At 40.8% G+C, this 25,987-nt stretch overlaps 2 protein-coding genes across 3 annotated transcripts in view; both read left to right on the forward strand.

Annotated features, from left to right (window-relative positions):
• The window catches only part of UEVLD (UEV and lactate/malate dehyrogenase domains), a 37,970-nt gene extending 22,855 nt beyond the window's left edge, over positions 1-15,115 (forward strand). The window contains exons 8-12 of the mRNA XM_075545985.1: positions 2,048-2,218; positions 3,347-3,523; positions 9,403-9,466; positions 11,197-11,320; positions 12,354-15,115. Of these exons, the coding sequence (XP_075402100.1) occupies positions 2,048-2,218; positions 3,347-3,523; positions 9,403-9,466; positions 11,197-11,320; positions 12,354-12,521 (704 nt within the window). The 3' untranslated portion in view covers positions 12,522-15,115. The remainder of the gene's footprint in view (positions 1-2,047; positions 2,219-3,346; positions 3,524-9,402; positions 9,467-11,196; positions 11,321-12,353) is intronic.
• Positions 15,116-17,109: 1,994 nt separating this feature from the next.
• Positions 17,110-25,987, forward strand: part of TSG101 (tumor susceptibility 101) — a 62,057-nt gene continuing 53,179 nt past the window's right edge. The window contains exon 1 of one of the 2 annotated variants that reach the window (XM_075545986.1): positions 17,110-17,269. In XM_075545986.1, the coding sequence (XP_075402101.1) occupies positions 17,228-17,269 (42 nt within the window). In that variant the 5' untranslated portion in view covers positions 17,110-17,227. The remainder of the gene's footprint in view (positions 17,270-25,987) is intronic. The other variant, XM_075545987.1, reaches the window with a different exon arrangement.

The raw sequence follows: 25,987 nt of genomic DNA on the forward strand, positions 1-25,987 counted from the left end.
TCTATTTCCCTTGACTTTCCTCTTGTCCCACTATCATGCTCAGTCCCCACCAGGGTTTCGGCAATTCCTCTTGGTTACATTACCCTTGATCATGCCCTACCAGGCCTCTCATACCCTCCTCACCACCAATTTGGATCACTTGTTCCCTTTTCCCTGGGTTTGTTAACACCACTTCCTTTTCCCCCACCTCCCCCTCTCCCATGTCCCCCCAGAACTGTCGGTCCCGTTGTTTTCTCCTCCAGATTGTTCATCCAGCCTATTTTATTTAGACAGACCTGCAGAGATAATAACATGCACAAAAACAAGACAGAGCAAAACCAAGCAACAATATACAAAACAACAACAACAAAAATATATATAAAACACAAGAAATAAAAGCTTATAGTTAGTTCAAGGATCGTTTGTTGGCCTTTAGGAGTGTTTTCCAGTCCAGTCTTTTGGGGCACCATGCCCTGGCTCCAAAGTCCACCTTCAGCATTCCCTGGATACCTCGCCGCACTATTCCCTTGCTGTTCTGTTGCACCCCCTTAGTGTTTTGCCATGGTGTGGCAGGATCAGATCAGGTGCCATTCCCACTCTGTGTCGCCGGTGTTGTCTTCTCTAGAGCTATGGGTCAGCGTGGAGTGTCATGTCTCATAGTGGGACTGGCCATGTGGTCTTCTCTGTGGACTGGCTGCTCTAATTGGGGTCATCGTCCTCAAGGCCTAGTGGCATTAAAACATTTTTGATAAAAGGAAAAAAACTTTTTTGAGAGTACAGGCATGTGTTCACATAAGCATGTACCTACACACACAAACACACACACACAGTGATACTTGTACATGAATAGACCAAGTTAGGATATTAAGAAATGAGAATAATTGCTTAAGCAGTAGAGACATGGGGTCGACTAGAACACAGGTTTCCTGCACGTAATAGTATTTTTTTCTTTTTATTATGGTAAAATACACATAATATAAAATTTACAATTCTTGACAGCACTGTGACGATGGCGTACAAAGATAATGACTCTCCCACTATGGTTACATCTCCCCTAAAGAACGCTGCATATCCGCTCAACAGTCGCTCACCATTACCTCATGGACTTGCAGTAGAGAGTGAAAGACACCACTGGGCTGTCGAGTAATGTCATTGTACAACAGCGTATGTGAGCTTGAGGATCCCAGAATTGCACTTTATGTTGTTGTTCGGTGCCATTGAATTAGTTCCAACTCACGGTGCCTTTATACACAACAGAGTGAAACAATGGCCGGTCCTGGGCTTCAACTTTATAGACCAGCTTTTTAAAAAGTTGTCCAAGTTGAGTACTTGAAGGTCCCTATGAAAGAAGAACTTAAAACCAAGGTTTCAGTGTTTAGACTTGGTTACAAATAAACCAAAATAGCATAACTGTCGAGTCGTTTTCTTCCCTCTGAAATATTTATCCTTCATGAATATGTCCGAACAGACATTGCTACTGTGCTTGGAGTGTGTAACGTGCTAAAGCCCTGACTCCCAACACTCACTGCCTTCTCCCCACGCTTCCCAGATGACCTGAGTCATGTTAAAGACTCCAGGCCTTCTATACTCACCATGTAAAAATCATCTGTATGTTGATAGGTGTTCGTTGTGTTCACACCATATCGTCACATGAAGGGCGCACACATAAATAAACAGAAACCAATGGAGGGAGTTGTACAGTTTGAAAAAAATCTGTTACTCAGGTGCTATTTGCATGAAAATATGGTATATTCCCTTAGAAAATGATGTAGAAGCAGTAAGTCTGTGGATGTGGATTCTGGATCCTATCATTTGGTCAGATTTATTGCCGCCTTTCCCCTCCGAATGCACGCTTGCTCTCATCCCCCCTTCAGGAGACAGACCTCAGCCACTTCCCTGTTTCTTGTGGTGAGAAGATTAATCTGGGGGAAAAAAAAGATTAATCTGGGGACAAATATGCCTAGAAACCCCGTTCTTATAAAAAGACCTACTGTCATGAAATAAAACCTACATCTTTTTTTTTTTAAACCTACATCTTGAGCTCAGACTATTTCTTTTTATTCATTAGATTTGTCTGCCTCTGCTCATTCCAAGGTGGTGATCCTCACAGTGAATTCTCTGGGCAATTCTCAGTCTTACCTTGATGTGGTGCAGAGCAACGTGGATATGTTCAGAGCCCTTGTCCCAGCTCTGGGACATTATAGTCAACACAGTGTCCTGCTTGTCGCATCTCAGCCAGGTAAGCCTTTATCTAAGGTACTGTGATGGCCTAGTGCATCAGTAGAATTGCCACTACTGATGGAACTCATGATAGATTATAGAAGGATAGCTAGAGAGTGTCCAGTTAAATTGCCTTTATAGTAAACAGCATGGTACTTTTACATCCTGGCAGCCAAATACTTCAAATGTGTTATGCAACGTGATCTATTCCAGGTGGTCAGCTATGGTTTTCTTGGTGGGAAATGGTGAAAACACCCAGGAGAAAGAGGCAGTGGTTTACATGAAAGACCTTTTGCTGACTCTGAAATATCATAACACTTAGTGAGTGTGATAATGGGCATTTTAACTATTTTTAGCTTAAAAGTTGCTTTGGAACTATGCTACTTAAAACAGAAATACTTTGAAAGAGTTAGGTGGTACTGGATCTAAATTGGTGAACAAACTTTTGGTATGTGCCCAGTGTATATTTAGAGAATGAAATGCATTGTATTTATTTTTCTATAGTAATTGATTTTGAGACACTGGTCTCTTCAATTCCTGGCCTCCTTTTGGCATATAAGAAAAAAACTAATTACGTTGCTCAATATAGAGGACTATATTACATAGCCATATTTACATTTAAAGATAGAAATTCAGCTTGCTAAGAATTTGACAATAAGAATTTGGTCGATGAATGAAACTACTGTTCTCTAACCCCCCACACCTTGTTTCCAGCTTTCGTAGGGAATTCCCTATTTCTTAGTCCTAATATCTTATGTTTAAACAATATTACATAAAAATCATATTGAAACCTACTTAGTACTTTTAACCTACATAAAAAATGTTCTGCCTTATAGCATATCTTGCACCTAAGAAGAGTATTTATACTTATTAAAATGACAAATATTTTGAGGAGGGGAGGGGAGGGGGGAAATTGAGCTGCTACCAAGGGTTCAAGTACAAAGAAAATGTTTGAAAATGATGACAACATATGTACAGCTATACTTGACACAAAGGATGTATGTATGGATTGTGTGTGATTAGAGCTTATGAACCCCACAAAATGATTTAAAAACAACAACAACAAATTATAAATATTTTGTTTGTGAGCTTAGGGTAGAAATATATGAAAAATAATCTTGTTTTCAACTTACATGCAACTGCTTAGTGGAAATCATGACCTACGTGACCTGGAAGCTGAGCGCATTTCCTGAAAATCGGGTGATTGGAATTGGATGTAATCTGGATACACAGAGGTTACAGTATATTATTACCAATGTTTTGAAAGCACCGACTTCAGGAAAAGAAGCAGTGTGGGTTATTGGTGAGCAAGGAGAAGACAAAGGTGAGAAATAAATTCCTATTATGTTGCAAACTTCAATCACCAGTAATCAAGGCATTTGGAATCTAGTGAGTCCAAGTGGTGGCACGTAGTTGGCTTCTCTTCCACACTAAATGCTTTCTTACTACAGGAGCGAAGGAAGATGGGGGCTAGGCTTGAGGGCTCCCTCCGTGCCACCAAAAGGAACTTGGGGGTTTTATCCGAGGATGCCAGTAAAAGTTTTCAAAATGAGTGTTTTAGGAAGAAGACTGAGTTCATATTGAAAGCATGCACGAACACCATCTAACTTTGGCAGGCCATGTCTTACAGATGGATTCTTCAAATGTCATTCTCTTGTGCTTGCTTCTCTGTAAGTTTCAGATTGGGTCGGTTGCTTTTCAAAAATGGCACCTTGTTGTGTTTTCTAACTTTGCCATTATGAATATGTAGTGTTTGTATATTTATTAAGACGATTACGTTAATAAAACATTAAACCTGTGTAAGTCTACACTGACCACATTGAAAGACCGGTGCCAGAAAGAGTCCGGCTATAGAATGAACACAGAACCTGATCCCGTGACTGAGGAGAAATACTTTTCAGGCCTCAAATTTGACTGCTTGTCACTACGTGCTAATCAATAGGACCCTCGAAAGTGGCAGGGAACAAGAACTTGGAGCAGGTTTATTGGAGTAAGGAATGTCTAAGGCATCAAGGGAATTGAAGACCCCACATTTGATTCACTACTGCCAACCACGTTCCGGCCTCTGTTGATCTCTTGGTTACCTGGCTTTCTGTGGGTCTCCCAGTGAGCTGCCTCTTTCCTCTCTAGTCCGCCCTGGTAAAGGTGCCAGACTTGTAACATTTGCCAAAAGTTTGCTAGTTGCTGTCGTTTATCAACTCGGTCTTCCTAAAACAGACTCACTTTTCTAAACTTTCACTGGTTTCCTCTGGTAAAATCAATAAATTCCTTTTGTTGGCACCGAGGGAGCCTCCAAATATAGCCCTAATCTTCCTTTGCTCCTGCAGTTGTAGAGGTTGCTGTGTTTCTAGAACCAAAAGATGCCCAAGGGACTGTCCGAGGGAAGCTTTTGTTCTAGCAGTGGGTACAGGGAAGGCAAGCATAATCTGCTTCACAGCCTCCATCTTTTAGGGTCCCAAAGCCCTAGAACTCAGGTCTTGTGCCACTTCACCTCGTCCCACAGCTTTGCTTCAGCCTCAGAGCCCTTTGACCACTGGGTCCACCTCCTTCTTAGAATCCTCTCCTCCTAGCATTTCTGAATCTCATTCTTTAAGATCTAAGTCAAGTCCCCCATACATTATGGATCTTTCTCTCACCACATCCCTCTACTCGAGTGCTTCCATTAAGGTAAAAGCAATGCTGTTTTGGCGGTAATTAACTGCATACTGTCTAATGACATGTCTTTTTTTTGCCTTGCTATGTTCTTACCCAATTTGCTTATGTTTGTGCAACTTTTCCTTATTACATGTAAATTATTAGCTGGGTTTTAGTTGAAAAATGAATCCGTGTGCGTTTCAAAACATATCGTATCAAAAGATATATAGTGAAAAGTAATTCCCTCCTCTGTGCCAGATACCCAGTCATAGAGGTAGTCAGAGCTACTAGTGTGTGTAGCCCCCCAGAACTATCCCATGCGTTTGCAAGTGCATACGGCATTTTTCATTTATCATTGTCCTTCACTTATCAGTGTGACTTGAAAATAATTATATAATGACTCAAATCTCCATCATTCTTTTTTTTTTAATCATTCATTCTTTTAAACTACTAAGTTTATTTTACTTTACTTTGCCCGTCACCTTACTGAGTTAGGATATTTAAGATTATACTATCCACAGTGAATTAAGAACATTTCAAAATATGGTTACAGTACACTTGTTTTTTTCACTTTTTGTTTTTCAATTCTTAGAAAATCAAGCATGGTATGACTTGATAAATAATCCCTAATCCAACCTAGTATACTGAGTAAAGGAAGAATGTAATCGCGTAGGATTTTCTTGTTAGCCCTTCAAACATAGTTTGTGTTTGATTAAATGAGCTGTCATCCCAGATGTAGTAATTTAATTCAGAAAATATGTGAGCCCTTGCTTTAACAGGGCACTGTGCTGGCTCCTCTTGGAGCTACATAGATGTGTACCAACCAGTCCTGATTTAGGAAGCTTAAAATCTATATACAGAGGAAGTGACTGTAACAGAAGACTATTGATTCACTGTGAGAAAAATCCCTGGAAAATAGGGACTATAACATTGCCAATACCGCCCCAAACTGCCTGAATACTGTCTCTTCGCCTGTCCCCCTCTAGAGGTAACCATTACCTGGTCCCATTTATCGTATGTGCTGCTATTGTTTCTTCACTAACTGTAGACAGGCTAGATCGCCCCTGTGGGTTTCCATGACTGTTTCTTGGTGGGTGTAGAATTTCTCCTGCAAAGTGACTACTGATTTCAAACAGCTGACCTCGTGATTTCACAACCTAATGCAGTAACCACCATGCCAAGCAGGTTCACCTTGCCCCTAAACCAGAAGTGGGTCCGGAGCTCCCTCTGCTGGCCTCACCCTAGACACCAGTACTCACTGTGACTTCTGTGACCACTGGTCATATTTCTTTTCATAAGCGATGCAGCACCACAGTAATGATAATGTTCATTATTTCCTATGGAGTTCCTACTGGATGTGAAGCTCTGTAGTACGTGCTATGTAAAACGCATTTAAATTTTACACACAGCCAGTTTATTGATAAGGGAAATTACTGCTCAATGACATTACGTGGTTTGCTCAAAGTCATGCAGATTTTAGGAAGGACAGATTGGAGATTTGAACCCTAAGCTGACTCCAAAGCTTTGATCCTTGCTGTGATTTAACGCTTTTAGCAGTGTCTGGCACAGAGTGAATATTCAGTGACTGCTAGCAGTTATGACTGTGATTGGCAAGACAGTAATAGAAAATTGGCAAAGGACATGAAAAAACATACTTTTAATTGAACAAATATTAAGATTGGGAAACAAAGTTGTACGAGTAGCAGTTGGATACATTTGTGTGTGTGTGTGTGTGTGTGTGTGTGTATTTCTGACACACGTGATAGCTACAGCTTCGGGGAAGTAGGAACTAATATCAATACCCTTTAGGATCTTTTTCCTGCTTCCCTTCCCAGCTTCATCTTCCGCCATTCTGCCAGACATTCTATGCCAGAATGCTGAAACCTGCAGAACCCTGAAAGGTTCGTGCCTTCTCGTGCCACCTTGCCTTGAACCTGCTGCTTCCTCTCCCTGAACCCTCCTTCACGTGGCTATCTCCTGCTTATTCTTCAAGACTGGGCTTGAGTGCCTCTCCCCCAGGAGGCCTTCCCTAGTGCTCCAGTCTTAGTAAGTGCATGCCTCTATGATAACTATTAGACCCAGTATACTCTACTTGAGATTTACAGATTTGTGTACCTTGCCAAATGTTAAGCCCCTGGAGCTTACCGTGGCTGATAATATCCCTCAGTAAATGATGTTTCTGGCAATGAACCAATGATAACACCACCTTATTCTTACCTTCAAATCGCGCCACACCACATTAAACGGTCAGTAATGCATCTGCTTTGGAGCTGCTGTTTCAGCTGAGAGTGAAATCATACACAAACTTCAGAGACCCTTCAGATGGTGTGTTAGGATCCCAAGGAGCCAACCTCACAGCAGTGTCTTAGATCATGTGTGGGGCATCAGTCTTGCCTAAGGTGTGGGTGTTGGATATAATGGGAAATAATTATGCCAGAGTCCTCCTTCATTATAATGGCAGCAGCGGCGGTAGGGTCGTAGAATTGCTTTTCTTCAAGTGTAATAACAGACCAGAATTCACTGGGTACAATATTTGAGAGGGCTGCTTAAACTAGGATGTACTACAAGGAAGTTTCGGAGCTAGAGAAAATGAGATAATTAGGTCCACCTAATCGTACTTAAAATGCTTAATGACTGCGTCACCACAGTTGAGGACATTGTAAAGCTGCGTCTCACTTCCTAAATATGCTCTTTCCGTGGCTTTGTAAATCAGGACCCCGGAAAAATAAAGAAGTTGATATCGACATAACTAAATCAAATGCCAGTGAAAACTCAAACAATTTTCATATTTTTGTGTGAATATCCTTAAAGAGTCTTTTATTAAATGCCCCTTACCACTTATATTCCTCTTTCAGAGCTCCGTAATTGAATTTCATTTAGCAGTAATGTTTCCCATTTTCGAAAAAATGCTTTGACTAAACTAATAATGCCCCAACATTTTAAAAGAAAATATTTATTCTATAAATTGCCTCACCCAGGTAAAACATTTTTAATTCCTTACTTTCTGTCCATGTGTATCTGTTTTTCATATGATGAGTCTGGGTCTTACTTTTTACATAACATGAAAACTTGTAAAACGTTCCCATGTTTTTCAGTTTCACTGTTGTGCCATGTGCTTTGTCACTAAACATATTGTCCAATTGTGCAAGGGCAGCTCTGCAGCACCTTCTGTGTAGCCAGCAGTGTGCGAGAGAGTGTGTGCTAGAGATGGCAGAGAAAGAACACGGCTCCTGTTCTCCCGAGTCCCCAAGCAGAGGAAGGGAGGCGACTGGGTGCATGTGGTGTCCTTTGTCACGGGGGTTGTTCTTAAGTGGCCTAATTTTGAAAGTCAACAAATTTGTATTTTAAACATCAACGAATATGGCATGTTTGAATATATTTTTGTTTTATCTACAGACTTGTACTAAAGATTATGTTCCCATAAATGAAAAGCAAATATCAGACAGGCTTCAAAATATTATTGGCATTTCTGATATAATATCCAAGTATGGTATCCATATCCAGTTCCTGCACCCAGCTTTGAACTAGGAGGGAGCGTTAAACCTAAATGGTAGAGGAGAGGAGATGTGTAATCCAGATGTTCTTAGAAAATAGAACCCTGTCTCTGTGACAAGCGGTGGAAATTCAAGCCCAAAAGAAATGACCGAATTAATTTTCCTCAGGTAAAATAAATTAGCCTTTGTGCCATTCCCAGAAGAGCTAATGCCAAGTGCTTGGAGCACTTGAGAGCTGGTTCCACACAGCCTGCTGAAGAAAGCAAACTTGTCAGCACAGTAGTTAATGGCTCCGGAACTGGGTGGGAGGCTAACAGAGCAGGCGTCTTTGAGTTGACATGGGGGGTTATAGTTCAACATCTTCTCTTGTGCCAGGCAGTTGGTGCAACACATCCACTGCCAGCACTGGTAAAATTTAGCTGTTGCTAGAAGGGGGGGAATCTTTTACATCTGCTAGTTGCCCTTGTTGCAGCCACTGGGTCAGTCCGTTTGTTTGATGGTCATTCAGACCCAACAAGGGGATACCGCATGGGTTAGGATCAGGAAAGGTGTGCCTCAGGTTTGTGTTGTTTCATCATACCTGTGCATCTGTATACTGAGCAGATACAGCTGGACTGTATACTGAAGAATGAAGCACAAGGATTGGAGAACGGCTAAATAACAACCTGAGATATTCAAATGACACAACTTTGCTTGCAGGCAATGAAGCTATACTGCTGTCCCGACATACAGCCAGAATGCCCCTTAGAAGGGAGGATAGTGAGACTTCCTCTTATGTACTTTTAGACCTGTTATCAGGAGAAATGAAGAGACCAATCCCTGGGAAAAGACCTCATGCTTCACAAATGGTAGGGTTGATGAAAAAAATGAAGCCTCTCCGCAGGCCGGATCCACACAGTGGGTGCCCCAGGGTGCTCAGACATGAGAACGAGGTGAAGGACCGCAGGAGCAGGCATTGCTGCCTTCTGCTGTAGTCAGGGTCAGGGGAGGCGCTAGTGCTGGTGCCTTTGACTGCAAAATTATCTTTATTCCTAAGGAATTCACTGCCAAAATAGAGTTTTTCTTTAATTTTTAGTGCCCACATGGAGTGGCCAAGAAGAGGCAGCAAGCCATAACTGCAGGGTGCAGCTATCCAACAGGTAATACTGAGTGCAGATTTGCATTTCTCCAGTGAAAAATGGTGTGCTTCACAGCTAGCCTAAGAACTGTTCGCATGGCGTGCACTTAGCATATAGGTGCAAACAAACGTAGCTAGTAGAGACAAAAGTTTAAAGGGCAGAGCGGCTTCCTTATTTGTCAAGTTTTCCTGCTTCTGTACCTCCACATCTGAGAATATTAAGTGTTCTTAATGTAGTGCAAAATGTGTCTCTACCATTTAAAATACAGTGCTTACTAATCAGATATAAATATATTTGGGAATTATTCTACTAGGAATGAATTGGTCCAGATTATGTGTTCAGGCCAAACAGAGATCTTTGTATCTTTTGCCTTTATGCTGAAGCCTTCTAAGCTCCTGTGCTCAGTAAGCCGGACACTACATACTGTGGAATTGAACACTGTGTACTAGATAGCCTCACGCCCGTTGTTCTTCCACCATAACAGGTTTTCCTCCTGTCTGAGTGGTGGAGATTGTTAGGCTTTTAAGCCTCTCAGTTTATGGTTTGTAGAATATGACAACTGGAAAGAGTGTTCTCATGCTCAATGAGGCAGGTGTTAGGTGGGAAATCCATTCTGTCTGATTCTCTATAAAATTCAGCATTCACAGTCTGTAGAAGGAAGAAACTTAAGCATTTTGATGGGTATATTTTTTGTGTTTACAAAAGGAATCTGCTTATTATAAAACTTCATGTGCTGGAAATGTCTATTAAGTAGAAAGTAAAAATCTGGGGTAATCCTATCCTCAGACACAGCTATTGTTGACAGTTTAGTGTCTGCTTGCCCAAAATTTATCCAGTGCTTCCATACATGCATACACGTTATCATTCCTTTATAATAGCAGGTTTATTAGTGATAAATCTTAGACATCTTTCTATATTGTACACATAAATCTACCTTATTCTTCTCAACAGCTGTATAGTTTCACATTTGGTAGTGATTTAATTAACCTTTTAATAGGTTGTTTCCTAATTTTTGCTACCTTAAACAAGGTTGTAGCAAGCAAGCATGTATGTCTTATCTTTGCACACTTGAGCACATTTTTCTAGGCTAAATTGCTAGAAAAAAATTTCCAGATCAAATATTTCTCTTCTTAAAATGTTCTAGCTGGCAGAGAGCCTCATCCTGCACAGAGGCTGGTGGGTTCAGTGTTGACTTGGGGTTAGCAATTCTCCAAAATTATTTATCTGGGTTTTGTTTTGTTTTGTTTTAATCTTTGCCAGTTTTGCAGAACTAATATTTAATGGTTTAATCCATGTTTATAGATTAGTAGTAGTGAGATATTCTTTTTTTTAAAATCATGTTATTGGGGGGCTCGTACAGTAGTGAGATATCCTTTTTGTTTCTCAATCATTTTATTGGGGGCTAGTACAATTCTTATCATAATCCATACATACATCCACTGTGTCAAGAACATACGTACATTTGTTGCCATCATCATTCTCAAAATATTTGCCTTCTACTTGAGCCCTTAATATCTGCTGCTCATTTCCCCCCTCCCTCCCAAGATATTCTTGTCATTAGTTTTATCTGTACTTTTTCTCTGGGAACTTCTATCTGGTACTTCAAGAGTATAAATAATGATTAGATTATCTGCATGCTTTCCTAACATTTGCTGTATAACTTATTTTGTGCTTTAAAAATGCAGACTAACTCTTTAAGCAAGACATAAAACTAAATGTGCATATTCTGAATCATTTTGTTTGTCTTTTAGAGCCATGGAAATACTAAGAGGAAAAGGTCAAAAATCCTGGTCTGTCGGACTATCAGTAGCTGACCTGGTTGACAGTATTGTGAACAATAAAAAGAAAGTGCATTCTGTATCAATTTTAGCAAAGGTAATTGCTATTCTCATTCTCTCATTATATTCTTAAACTTTATTATTAATATGGAACCAACTGTAGTTCTGTTCACACAAAAAGTCCGTCTTCAATGGCATCAGCATTTAGAATAACACAGGCAGGAGGCAGTGTCATTTTTTCCCTATCTTGCATGGCTGGGGCAAGTTCTACACTTCTACTAGGCTTCACTTGCCTGATGGGCCCATCTCATTTTGGAAAATGTACATATATATATATATATATATATATATATATATATATATATGAAGTATTTATACACTTTGGAAACAATTTCTCTTGGCATCCGTTTTCCACTTCACCTAGCCTCCAGAGAGTTCCGGTTTCCCTTTATTACTTTACCTCAAATGCAAATTCCCTAGAGTACAAGTAAAGGACCCCCGACTGACAACTCAATGGTTAAGTACTTGGCTGCTAACTACAAGGTCAGTGGTTTGACCCCACCAGCCGCTTGATGAGAGAAAAGATCTGGAGATGGCTCCCATAAACATTACAACCTCGGAAAGTCTGTGGGCAGCCCTCAGCTGTTCTAGAGGTTTCCGTGAGCCAGATTCAACTCGAGAGCACACAGCAGCAAAGCGCAGTGCAAAGGAGGCTCAGTGTTTAACTAAATGTCCTTGGAAATTTTGGAATACTCAGAGAATAATACAACACAGGAGAAGTTAAAACAGGTACTATTTGGAAAACAAAACAAATAGGTACTGTTTGACTTCATCCAGAGACTGTGCTGTATCCCCTACCAAGCCACACTGGACCATCTGAATTTCTTAACCAGTTTAGCTCCTCACAAAGAAAATGTCTGTGATCAAGTCCTTTCCGCCTGCTAGAAACTTCAAATAATATCTTGAATTTAGAAAAGAATGCCTCCCATCCCCCCTAAAAAAATCAAACCTTTCAGTTCAATTCGTAACACTTTTGTGCTAGGACTAGAGAAGTAATAGCATATGTGTTTGTGATCCTAACTTCTGGGGCAATGATTCAACTCCGCTGTAACCTTTGTTTTTCATCTCAGGGATATCATGACATTACTAGCGAAGTGTTTTTAAGCTTGCCTTGCATCCTTGGAAGCAATGGAGTATCTGAAGTCATGAAAACCAAAGTGAAAGAAGCTACAGTGGCTGCAAAACTCCAAAGCAGTGCATCCTCAATCCACAGTTTCCAGCAGCAAGTACAGCTGTGACCCTACAATTTGAAGCTGCCCACAGGAAAGGTCCTGGATCTGTGTCAACAGGTGTGGGGTTAACAGTGTCTGCATCTTATTCCTTACTGTTACAAACTACCTGGCTGCGCTAGGTGTCTTCTTGGATAGCTTTAGTGTGAGTTCTCAGCATAAGATGGGGCGTGTGTTTTGTTGTTTTGTCAATCTAGCTTTCTGTAGAGTTCTCGCTCTCAACACCACATTTCGGACCGACAGCAGTGATCGTCATCTGCAGTGAGCATCGTTTTAAATTGTGTCTCTGAAACTAGAAACATGTTCAGCACGTTGGGAACATTTTGAGAATGATAATTTTTAAAAGAAAATTACCTTTTGGCTTTTATATAGCTCAAGGTAGATTTACCAAAGCCATGGGAAGTATATATTTAAAAATCCAGTAGCTTATAATAAGGCGTGAACATTTCTTCTTTAAAATATAATTGATTGTATTAGTACACCATTTTATTTCTTTTTTCAAGTTAATTGGCAACCAAAAATAGAATTTTACATGTACTTTGAAACAGTGAAAGGGAAAGTGAATTTCTGGACATACAAAGACAAAAGACAAGACTGTCCTTTCTTAAAATATCTTTAACCTCTTCTTGGGCTGTATATCTTTAACATCTCACCAGCTGGGGTGCTACTAGAACTGGAGAGAGGGGTGTGTTTTCAATGGAAATAGATTCTAAGTGAAATTTGAGCAGTTTACTGTAAAGCCAAAGTAGGAAGTATTCCTAAAAACCACTGGTATTATATGGGGGAGATTGAATGGACCGATGGATCTGAGCAAATCCTTTAATTATTCCTGAAGAAGTGACTCAGTACATTCGCTTTGGTGATGGACCGCAATTCCTTCCTCTGTGGAGGTAGCATATTATTATTACACTGTAACAGGCAACTGATAATAACAGCTAACAGCAACACTTTTTATATAGCAAGCAGCATCATGAGCACTTTATATTTAACTTATTAGATCCTTAGTAATGCAATGAGGTGTAGGGACTATTATCCTCCTCATTTTACAGAAGAGTAAATTGAGGTTTAAGTGCCCAAGTTCTCATGGCTGTTAAGTGACACTTAGGCATGACAATTTGTTCTTTTTCGAGGCACCAGAGGAGGGAGAGGGCGTAACGGCAAGCATAGTTAGTACAAGACAAGAACGCTGCAGTCTGTACACGATGGGAGAATTGCTCACATTCTCATGTGGGGGCTTTTCTCTTTTTTAACATAGTTTTTGGAGAGATTAATTCCCTGTTTCTCAGATTTGGGAACTCACAAGAGGGATTATGCACTGAGGTAGGCATTTAATTTCGTTAGTTATTCAGTTAGTATTGTCTGAGCACCTGCTATAAACCAGGCACCATGGATATAATGGTGAACGAGCCTGGTCATGGTACAAGAAAAACCTCATAGCCCTTACATTCTAGTATGGGAGACTTAGTAATTAAATCTCACAGATACCTGCACAATTGCAAATATAAGTATTGTAAAGAAATTCAACATGCTTTGAAGGCATATTAAAGGGAAATGCAAAACTATTCAGGGATCCAGGAGCGAGGCAAGGGCGGACACATTCTAGGTGAAAGGAGGCAGTCAAACAATGTTAATTTAGTATAATAATGGATGTTTATGATGATGATGGAGTCGTGGTGGTGTAGTGGCTTACAAGTTGGGCTGCTAACCACAAGGTCAGTGGTTTAAACCCACCAGTTCCTCCATGGGAGAAATATGAGCCTTTCTACTCCTGTAAAGATTTGTAACCAAAGGGACAGCTCTACTCTGTCCTATAGGGTTGTTTTGCATTGGAATCAGCTCAATGGCAGTAGGTAGGTTACAATGAGAAGTTTAAATCATTGAAGAAACGGTTACATTATATTCAGTGTCGTGTTTGTGAAAGTAGAGGTATATTGTATATGCTTGGGGTATATTTGATATACTTGAAACACTTCTACCAAAATTGAATAAGATTATCTTACGTTTGAAGAGATAGCATTTGTTATACTACACGGGTAGATAATTTTGGTGTTCCTCCAACAATATATCTTCCTTGTCCATTTGTATGAAGTGGGAAAGCAACACTGAAACAGTTACTTCCTGGGCTTTTAAAATTAAATCTTTCTAATGTCTGAGGATACTCTTGAACAATAACATTGTCTAAGAGATGAATTACCACAAATTCACTAAATTCATTACAACACTTATTGAACAACCTTCTGTTGTACCAACTACTGTGTGAGAATTTGAGTATTCCAAGGTGCGTATATAGTCTTTGCCTTCTGGAAGCGCATAGTATAGACATTCTCTGAATCACACGTCTCTAAGTGTTGAGCATTAGTAAACATGTTGTAAGCCTTCTGGGAAGTCAGGAAGCAGTACTGTTACTACCACCACTCCAGTATGATTTGGTGATCATTTGGAATTCATGTTTCTATTTAATTTCTTCCTTTTTCCAAAATCAACTGGTGTCTTCTCATGATTTTTTATGAGTCTTTGATATTGTAGAAGATAAATCATGTCTCTATTTACACTGTAGTTCTCCAATTTGAAGAATAATCAATAAACTAAATATTGACTTTAAATTCACCAGGTGACGCCTATTTTATTAAGCAGACAGAAATGTATCCAGGTTGAAGTGAGATTCTTTCATATAATTTATAGCACAGTCAAGATATTATTTCAAGTGGCTTCCGTGCCAAATGAGACTGGGTTTTATCAGTTGGGGGATTTTTTTAATTAAAATAATTTTCAGTAAAAACTTTTTATCCCTACAATGCTCATGTCCTTCCTCCTCCGTTCATAAAAGCAGAGTTACTCTAATAGAATATACTCTTGAGAAAGCTGTGTCTTTAAGAGCAGTTTGAAAGCCATATCCCCTTCAAGTGCTCCAAAGCAGCAGGTGCAATAGAAGGGCAGCTAGTCACCTGGATTTGGTTTGACTTCAGCTGTATGCTTAACATACCTAAGGTGTCCATCTCCAAAAGTTCTGTCTTTGGGGACAGCTATGTGTCTGTGTTGACAATAACTTAAAATTTTGCCTCATGTGGCCTTCACTTAGATGCCAAGGAGGGAACATCCAGAAGGGAACATCTTCATAAGTACTATACTAAAATCATCCCTATAACTAGACTTCACATCTGCCATGGTTATCTGTAACAGAAATATCCCAAGCGGGTAGCTTTAACACACATTCATTCTCTTACGCTTGAGGTGGGTAGAAGTCCAGGCCTAGGATACCAGCTTAAGGTGAAGTCCCTTGTCTCCTTTCAACATCTGTGGGAGTTGTATTCCATAAATCTCCATGTCTTACCACACATCCCCTGGGTCTTGGAGGTTCTCAGCACAAAGACCTTGGGTCCAAAGAATGCACTCTGCTCATGGCCCTTGGTGGTAGTAAGGTTCCTTTGTCTCTCTGCTCACTTCTCTCTCTGTTTCTCTTGTAAGATAAAGTTGATACAGGAGGCCACACCTCTAGAAAGTCTCCTTACCTTGGATGGAGGCTTATTAAGGATGCTGTACCCAACCCTAATTCCCTTACAACTGCCTAGTCCATCACCTTGGACTCCCAAACCAGTAAACTAATTACATAACTCCCAAACTACAAAAAATCATGGCCCAGGCAAGCTGACACAATTCAAACCATGACATCACAAAACCCAATCTTTACAACATTGTGTGTGATAAAATACATATTATAACAGTGATGTGGGAAAAAAAACAGTAATGTGAAATAACAATGACTGAGTGACCATGAAGTAGTAGAAATTCCTACTCTTGTACTCTACAAGGCAATGATGTACTCTAGTCTGAATGTCATCCTGCTTTCAATCAGGTAAGCAAGTAAATAAATTATGTTGCTGTCAGATGCTCAAGTCGGCCAGGCTCAAAAGCAACATTATGTCTAATGCCTTGTCCTGTTCATAATGATTGAATTGATTGTGGCTGTTAATATGTGAGTCTACTCTCTTTTACCAACCATGTCGTTTTCTTTTACCAACCATGTCATTTTCTTTTATCAACCATGTCGTTTTCTAGCAATTGGTCTTTCTTGATGACTTGTCAACTGGTCATTCCTGGTGGCATGTCTAAAATAAGCAAAGCCATCCTCGCGTTTTCACTGCAGTTGTACATAGTAAAATGCAGTCTGTACTATCATGTATGCTTAGGCATAAGTGCTAGCGAAGAAAGTACTGTCTGGACTCATGTGAAACCACCGCACTGCACTGCACCCTCCCTTTAGTACCTTTGACTACAAGTTAACTCCCCGACTAGTGTCCTCCCACTTGATGAGTCAATAACGACAGTTCACTCGGTGGCCCTTCATACTTCTTCCCCTCCCTACACCTGTCTCAGTCTAAGGGCAGCTTGGAATGACCTGGCTACTTGATCCCGGCCCAGAATCCCGACCCTTGCCCATCCCGTCCGCCACGCCTGGCACCCGTGAAAACAGCGTTGGTCGGACACCCCACCCCAAGGTGGGCGCCAATCCCCAGTCTCGGCCACGCCTCCCCGGAAGGCGGCCTCGGAAGTGACGTAAAGGAAGCGGAAGTCCTCGGTCGGTCGCCGACTTCCTGTTGCTAGAGGCGGGGGGTGGGGGGCTGGCTGCTCCGTGAGCGATTGTGCGGGGCGACCTGGGGCAGCCCGGGAGCGGCTGAGCCTCTGCCTGTGGGGACGGGAGTCACGAGGCGGCCGCCATGGCGGTGTCGGAGAGCCAGATCAAGAAGATGGTGTCCAAGGTGAGGCCGCCGCGCGCGCCCTCCGCTCCGCGCCTGGCTCGGCCCAGCGAGCCTCGCCGGCGGCCCCGGAACCTCGGGGACCACCCCCTCGCCCCAGCCTGAGGTGCCGCTCGCTCGGCGCCGGTGGCCCCGACTGGGGCGGAGAAGGTGGGGGGCGGTGTCGGTCGCCGGAGGCGCGGAGCCGAGGCCGCCGGCCCCCTGCCGCCGCCCGTCTCTCGGGGAGAGTTGGAGCGCTCCGGCTCTGCGCAAACCCGGAGAGACAGACGGTGGTACTCAGTTCTTGATCGGGGACAACCCGTCCTCTGCGCCGGCCGTCGGGGAGAGGCGCCCCGGCCCTTCCCTCCTGGAAGCCGCGAGAATCCCCAGTCGCAGGAGTTCACTAACTATTGATTGAAACGACCCAATTAGAAACAGAAACAGGATAAACCAGAGTCCCCGTTTCTCACTACCCAGGTGAACCAAGTAGAATCCCATAACTCTCGCGGGGACATCCTTTTGCTGAGACTAAACTACCATTAATTGTATGCGGCTTCTTACATGTAGTTACGGTCTTGAACTTCCTTTACCGCCTTCAGAATTGAAGACCACCTTGTGTCCCCGCCCTACATGGTTTGTTTCTTAAGCAGAGGCAGTTTGGATTCTAAAGCCATAATTTACCTTAATCATTCCTTCAGATTTGACACCTGACATCAGAGAATGGGAATGTTTTAGTTTGGCTTTCTTTAACAAAGGTAATTAGAATGGCTGGATTTGAAGCCCTTTTGAGGGTTGGACCTTCTTCAGTTCAACTTAAAAACTTTTGATACTTTTTCAGAACAAAAGTGGTAGAAATGAAAGTAGTTTAAGCAATTTTGTTTGAAAATTGACACACACCCCACACCACCCCTCCTACTCCCACCCCGCACCCCAAGTGAGATTGATACCATAGCTGATTAAAAAGTAGATAATGTCTGCAAATAGAATTTGTGAAATAATTCATTTATTGTCTAATTGTATGTTCCAGGCTTCTTGATTTTCTTTTATAAAATAGGTTTCTTCCTTGTGGAGGTTTTGAGGGGCACCAAAATATTGTGACCCAAGTAAAAGTCTGTATCATAACTTGTTTACCCCACATTAAATGCACAAACAAAATCCAGTTTATTTTATATACTCTGTAACTCAAGAGTGTGTACTCGTGATCTTTTTTCCCCAAGTTTTCTCTTTTTTGATCTTTTAAGTTCATAGCAGAGTCATTAAATTTTATCTGATTTGAATTAAGGACATAATTCTTTGATTTACCAGCTTTATCTGCCCACTTCCAAATAGTGTGAAATTATTACAAAATTAATTTAATTCACAAGACAAGTTGATGCTTGCAAAAAAATCAAGGAATAGGAAAGCACACATAGTCAACATTGAAAAATGCCCCCTGTCTTCTTAGTCCCAGTCCCAGTAACTAGGTTAACTATTTTAAAGCACATGGTTTTGCTTGGGCCCAGCTGTGTCTTGCTTGGGCACTGAAACAAAAGTGGGAACATGCTTTTCACATTCTCAAGTTGATTTTCTTTTTCCATTCAGTAGTATATATAAAACAGACATCTTTTGCTATTAGACGTCCAGATTTGCTTATTTTACTAGATGGCCACAGCATGCTAATGGCCGGTCATAATTTAACCATTTCTCTGTGTGTAACAGTTAAGCTACCTGCAGTTTTTTTTCTAGTAGTAGAAATGATAAGTCATCCTTGTGCATATAATGGGGCTTCAAAAATTTGTGGGGAAAATTTCCTTTTAATTCCACTTTTCCACAGACTTTTTAAAGCCCTCTCATATCCATTTTTGTATATTTGTAGTGCTGTTTCTTTAGGGTAGATGTCTAGAAGTGGACTTGCTGGGTTGAAAGAGTTGCATATTTGGAAATCTGACTCCCCATTGCTGTTGCAGTGATGCTGATTCAGAGAGACCCTGTCCGGCAGGGTGAAACTACTCTCTGCATGGGAGCCAAAGTTGTAAATATGGAAGTGGAGCGCCACATCTTCCCCACAGAGCAGCTGCCAACTGTGGGAGAACTGGATTTGAACTGCCAACCTCTCTTAGTCACTGAGTGCTTTAATAACTACAACATAGAGCTCCACTAATTCCAGAAAGAAGAGCAAGGAAAAGGAAGGGACAACTTCTATCCTTGAGTCAGTTATAAAATGGAATCTGATCCTCAATCTGTTTTCTTTGCATACCACCAATAAGCATTTTTGAAATAATCTTTATACCAACTTAGGCACTTTTATCTTGTTCTAATAATGTATTTTTTTTCCTACTTGCTCCATATTCCTATGTATCAAAGACATTTTGACATTGTTGAACATTTTTAGTTAATATCTTTCTGTTATTTTAGCAAGTAACAAAGGTATATGTATACAGTATCGGCCCATCTTGCTTTTTACAAATAATTTGCTTCTTTAAAATTTTCATACAAAGAACTACCTATGTATTGTATCCGAAATACTCCTAACAGTGAAATAACAATAACAAAACTCAACACCAAGTTGATTTTGACATCTAGCAACCCTGTAGAACGAGGTAGAAATAACCCTCTTGGGTTTCCGAAACCATAACTTCACAGGTATGAGAAGCCTTGTCTTTGTACCTCAGAGCAGCTAGTGGTTGCGAACTGCTGACCCTCTAGTTAGCCGCCCTGTGCGTAACCATTCTGCCACCGAAGTGCATAGAAGACGGCCGACACCTTTGCTACACACTGTTTTAGGCTCTAGGAAAACATCAGTGAACAAAGGAAACAAATGCACTTCAGAGCTTCAATTCTCACTCAGGGAGGGAAAAGGCAATAAACAACCCAGTAAGTAGATTAATGGTGTGTGAGAAAGTGATGGGTGCTTTGGTGGAAGTTAAAGCTGAAAAGGGAGATAGGAGTGCTAAGTGTTGCCCTGTGGAGTCCTGGTGGCACTGTGGATTATTGGTTGGGCTGCTACCCATTTGCAAGGTCAATTGTTCAAATCCACTAGCTGATACGCAGGTGAAACATGAGACTATTGGCTCCTATAAAAATGTATGTTTTTCAGAATCCCGACAAATTTGACTCAGTGGCAGTGGGTTTGCTTTTGGATTAATAAAGGAAGGTCTTTCTGAGAACAATTTAAGCAGACTCGAGATGAAGAAGGAAGCTATGGAACCAGCTAGAGTAACATTCCAGGAAGAAGAAAAATAAGTCCAAGCTGAGTCAGAAGCTCTCCATGCATGACTGAGGAACAGTACAGGAGCCTGGGCTGGAGTGAGCAAGGGGAGAAGTAGGAGGGTCACTGAGTCTTGAGGGTCTTGCAGACCATTGTAATCCCTTGGGCACGTACTAGGAGTACAATGAGAACCCACTGATCTGTTCTAACTGGGTTGCTCTAGCTGCCGGATTGAAAATAGACAGCAAAGGATTCAGAAAAAATGCAGGAAATCATGGAAGCTGTTACAGTAAACTAGTAATTAGTACACCTAATTCACAAATACAAATTACAAAGTAGCATGTATACTAAGCTACACCAAGGTGAAGCAATTACCCAAGTCCAAACCTCTATAGGACAAATGAACAGGTTTTTTTTTCCAAAAATAAGTTTTAGAAGGTAAAATCAAACTAACTTATCAGCTGGTAAATAAATGGAACATATATCTGCACACTGGAATATTCAGCAATAAAAAAGAATGACGTAGAGATACACGCTACAACATGGATGAACATTGAAGACCTTACACTGAGTGAAAGAAGCTAGGCACAAAGACCACATATTTTTAATTCCATTTTATGAAATGTCCACAATAGGCAAATCTGTAGAAATAGTAGTTTTGTGGTTTTCTAGGGCTGGAGAAAGTGGGGCTATGGGAAACAAGTGGTTTCCACAGTTTTATTTGGGGGGTGGTGATGAAAACATTCTAAAATTGATTGTGGGCCAGGTTTCCCAACGGAATCATTAAATTTTGTACTTTTAAATGCATAAATTATCCATCTTTCTCAAGCTATAACAAAAAAGATAGGGAGAATCTATAGATTAAAATTACCTTAATATCGGACTCTCCAGACTTCATTTGCATGCACTCATGCACACAACTCTGAGACCTTAGTTATTGAACCCAGTTCGTTCCCAATTCATGTTTGAACACCTAAAAGTTTGAGAACTGAACATATTTTTCTCATAAGAAATAATGTAAAACCAAATAATTGGTTCTTATGCCCCCAAATTACTTATAAATTCACTGGAGATGTTTAGCCTTTTCAGCTTTCCTGCTGGGATCACTAACTTTCTTTGGAGCATGTTTCCAATATTTTATTCAAATAAAGCACAGTGCCCAATATTTTAATGGATTGACACAAGCATTATATGTTGTCTGAGCAGGAGCGACTCCAAGACTGAAGCGTGATCACCCTTGTGTGTCCTCTACGAGACTAGACATGTGGCTCACTCTTGGCCCATAGAGGGTTTTTCACATCAGTTTTTCAGTTCAAATTTCAAGCAAAGTTTTGAACACTGAGCAGTTTTGTTTCAAACTTTGCTGTTTGAGTAGCGGAAAGTTCAAGCTTGGAACCTTTCAACAACCAAGGTTATCACTCTACAAAACGAGAGGATAGTTCACGTGGCAAAGTGTGGTGGGATTTTTAAGTCTATTTTACCTCTAGGGTGGCAGTTCCCCAGCCACTTGGGAAAGAGCTGAGGCTGCCTGCTTCCAGAGAGCCAGACTCAAAGTATTCGTTGTGACTCGGGCAAAGGCTTACAGACTAGTATAGATATATATCCCTGAAGAGAGGGGGTGCTAGGCCAAATAAAGTTTGGGAGCGTAAGATGTAGAACATTGTCTGCGGTGACCTATTAGGTCAGTTGATCTCGGTGTTCTCCAAAACGATGCTTCTGATTCCTAAGGCTGAGTAATGTAATCCTTCAAAGTGTTTGGTTAAGTCTACGTTTTCATAACTTTGCCCCTGTATGCTCCACCTCACTCACTCATGGATGTATTTGCAGCAGAGATAAATATACTCTATCCAAACTATGTATCAATACCATGGGTACACCCTTCCCCCATACTTGTTTAGCCTCTTAGTCTGTCCTGGCACTCACTCATAGAGCATACTGCAGGATGGTGTGTATACGGTATTTGCCCTTATTACTTACAACTTTTGCGGGCCTCCTGATGTCCTACCCTGCGTCCTTCATTTTTTTGCTATGCTCCCTCTTTTTGTATGTTGCCTTTCCCTTCACCTAAGTGAACAATTGCCTGCGTGATTTATCCCCCCTTTCTTCCCACCCCTGGTAACCATCAAAGGATGTTCTCATGTAAAAACCTCAACTTTACTTTTGTTTTAAGAGATGCCTTGACTTTTTAAAAATAATGGCTTTGTACAATGTTTGTCCTTTAGTGATTGACTCGTTTTACTCAGTCTCATCCGTGTTAGGAAGTGATTCACAGATTCATTATTTTTTAACATTGTGTCATATTCCATTGTGAACATTTAGGTTATTTCCATCTTTTTGCTTTTGTGAATAGTGCAGCAATGAATATAGTTACACATGTATAATTCATGTTGCTGGGGAGAAAGATTGGATTCCTTAGTAACCCTTTGCTTACCCTGGGGCTCTTTTCCTTACCGTAGAGGATAGTGATTAGTTTTTCCATTTATTTTAAAAAATGATGTTAGAATCTGGATTATATTATTTATATCTGTAGATCGTTTCTGAGTACTTACTGACATTTTCACAATAGTAAGTTTTCCTTTCCGTAGGCATGGTATATTCTCCCATTTAGGTAGGTCTCAGTTTCTTGTAGTAGTGTTTTAGAGTTTTCTTTATACAGGTGTGTCCCCACCTCACCCCCATCCCCTGTCCCTGTCCCATGATTAGATGTATTCATAAGTGTCTTAATTTTTGCATAGCCATTGTAAATTGTTCTTTTCATGATTTTCTTTTCAGAGCTCTCTGTTTTTATAAAGGGCTCCAATTTATTTTTTGTATGTTAATTTTGTACCCTGCCACTTTAGTGAATCGTTCCATTAATTCCATAATTTTCTTGCTAAGACTTTGGGGTTTCTTTATGTAGCGGATCGTATCATCTACATCTAGAGTCCCGTAAAGAGTTACAGTTTCAGAAATCATACATAGGGTTGCTGTAAGTCAGAATTGAATTTATGGCAGGGGGTTTGGTTTCTGATAGGATGTGGTGCTATTATTTGCTTTTGAATAATACAGGAAGAAGGAAGAATAAATATGTTAGATGTGAAAGATGGACTATAAGTTGATTGTTGTTGAAGTTGGTTGGTAGATACAAAGGAGTTCATTATACTATTATATACATTGGAATATGCTGGAATTTTCCATAATAAAAGGTTTTAAAAAGAGAATCTGAAGAGGGCCATGAAAGTTAGCAAAGGAGGAGTTTGGGGAGTTCAGGAGAGTGTTGTATTGATTAAGATAACTAATATGTTTACTAAAGATGGAAAAATTAGCTCTACAAGAGAAAAAGATCAGGAAATACTTGAGAAGTAGCCAAAATAGCTTATTTGGAACAGTGTTGGATTGAAGAAAATGCTTGAGAGATTTCTTTGAGTAGACCTGGATTTATGCTAACCCTCTCCCCCAGCCGCCTTTAAAATTTTTCCGTGTGTGTGCGCGTGCACGCACGCACGAACGTCTCTAAAAAACGGCTTGATTTTATATTGTAATGTTTTAATGTTTTCTCTCTGCTCTCACAATTTTCATACTCAAGCTTTTTCTGTTGAGTCTTTTCATGGCTGCAGTATCATCTCTGAATTCTTCTGCTCTTTGCGTTATTCCGTTACTTCAAAGTTCTTTTCTGTCGTCTTTGTTAGAAGCCTTGGAGTCTGTTTTAGTCTCTCAGAGTAGTCGTTGTTGTGAAGCCCTGTTGAGTTCGGACTGGCTGCAGGCAACCTTGTGTCCCAGAGAAGGAAACACCTCCCTGGTCCTGAGCCACTCGTTCAATGTTTGGCCCATAGAATCCTTGTGTTGCAGCTTGAGGCTTGAATTGCAGTCTTCCAGCTCGCGAGCTTGAGAGATGCCAAGCATATTCTTCTTTTGTTTTCTAACTCCGTGGTGCGCACTTTATTAAAATACTTTGTCTTCTCAAGTTCCCCTTTGAAATCTTCTCTTCACTACTTTTACTCAACCACTAATCTGTGTTCAAGAACAAGTTTTAAAATCTCTTCTTTTGGCATCACGTTTCCTTCCTTGTCTCTTACTTTCTTCGTATGCAGTATTCTTGTCTTCCCGCAACTCGTCTCTTCTGTGGTCATTAGAGCTCAGTGCTTTCAATCTATTCTTTTTTATTGAAGTGGGAAAAATTTTTTTGAATCATTTTATTGGGGGCTCATACAACTCATCACAATCCATACATACATTGTGTAAAGCACATGTATACGTTCATTGCCTCATCATTCTCAAAGCATTTGCTAAGTCTTTTCTTAAGCTGGTCTCTAAATTCAGGTGCAATATACTCAAAGTCATCCTTTGGCTTTGGGATCGTGTTTTCACTTTCTTCTCTTCAACGTGGAGCACCTGAGTCCTTGATTAGCTCTTCCATGGGTAGCCCTGTTCTTGGTCTGATCCGCATTACCGGGCGTTTCCTTCGTCTTTGCCCATAGACGTAGTCACTTTGATCCCAGTATCTGCCGCCTGGCAAAGTCTGTGTGTACAGTTCCTGTGTATGTTGTTAGGAAAAAAAGATACTTGCAACAAATAAGCCTTCTAAAATGTATCATGAGTTCTCTGACATCTGCTTCCATTCTCAAAGCAATATTTTCCAAGGAGGGCTCCTTTTTTTGTTTCTAGCTCTCTTACTCCAATCACTATTACTTACCAAAGCAATCTTGCTGGCATGCGTATTCTTTTTCAGACCGCAGAGGTTGATAAAAATCTGCACTTTCTTCAGCTTTGGCATTAGAAGTGGTGCAGAAATTTGAATAATATACTAACTGATCTTATTTGTAGGCATACAGATATCATCCTATCACTGATTGCATTGTACTTCATGTCAGATCTGGAAGCGTTCTTTTTGACTATGAATGTGCAACATTCCTTTTCAGGCGATCGTCCTTGAAGTAGTAGACCATTCAATTGTCTAATTCAAAATGGCCAGTATCGCCCGTTTCGGTACTAATGCCTGGGGTACTTGTTCCAAGCATTCTGTTTCGTTATTGATAACATATAGTCCATGTTCCAGTTCCTGATAGATGTTTCAGCTGTTCTCAATTTGAATTGTACCAGGCAGCAACTGAGGGTCCTCGTCCACTTCATTAAGGATGATTCTACTTTGAGGAAGCAGCTCGTTCCTGTTTGAACTTTGAGTGCGCTGCTGGCACTCTGTCAGACAGTGTCTTGTCTGTGTACCGTTCATAAGGTTTCCACTGGCCAAGTTTTTACAAGTTAGATTACCAGATCCTTCTTTCTATTCTAAATCTGAAGCTCCCCTGTTCCCCTTGGGTGACCGCTGGTATTTGAGATACTGGTGGCACAGCTTCTAGCAGCACAGCCACACACAGGCCACTTGGAACTGACTGGCGGACGGTGAGATCCCCCAGACAAGACAGCTGGTGTGCATGAATGGAGCTTGTCAACCAGTGAACTCCTCAGGTTGTTGTGGTCAAAAGCAGATCCTTGATCACCTGATCTACCCTGTTCCCCGAAAGTAAAACCTACTTACAGTTTAGCCTCTCACTGAAATATAAGGCACCTCCCCGAAA

Source organism: Tenrec ecaudatus, chromosome 4, assembly GCF_050624435.1.
Source record: "Tenrec ecaudatus isolate mTenEca1 chromosome 4, mTenEca1.hap1, whole genome shotgun sequence".
NCBI classification, from domain to species: domain Eukaryota; kingdom Metazoa; phylum Chordata; class Mammalia; order Afrosoricida; family Tenrecidae; genus Tenrec; species Tenrec ecaudatus.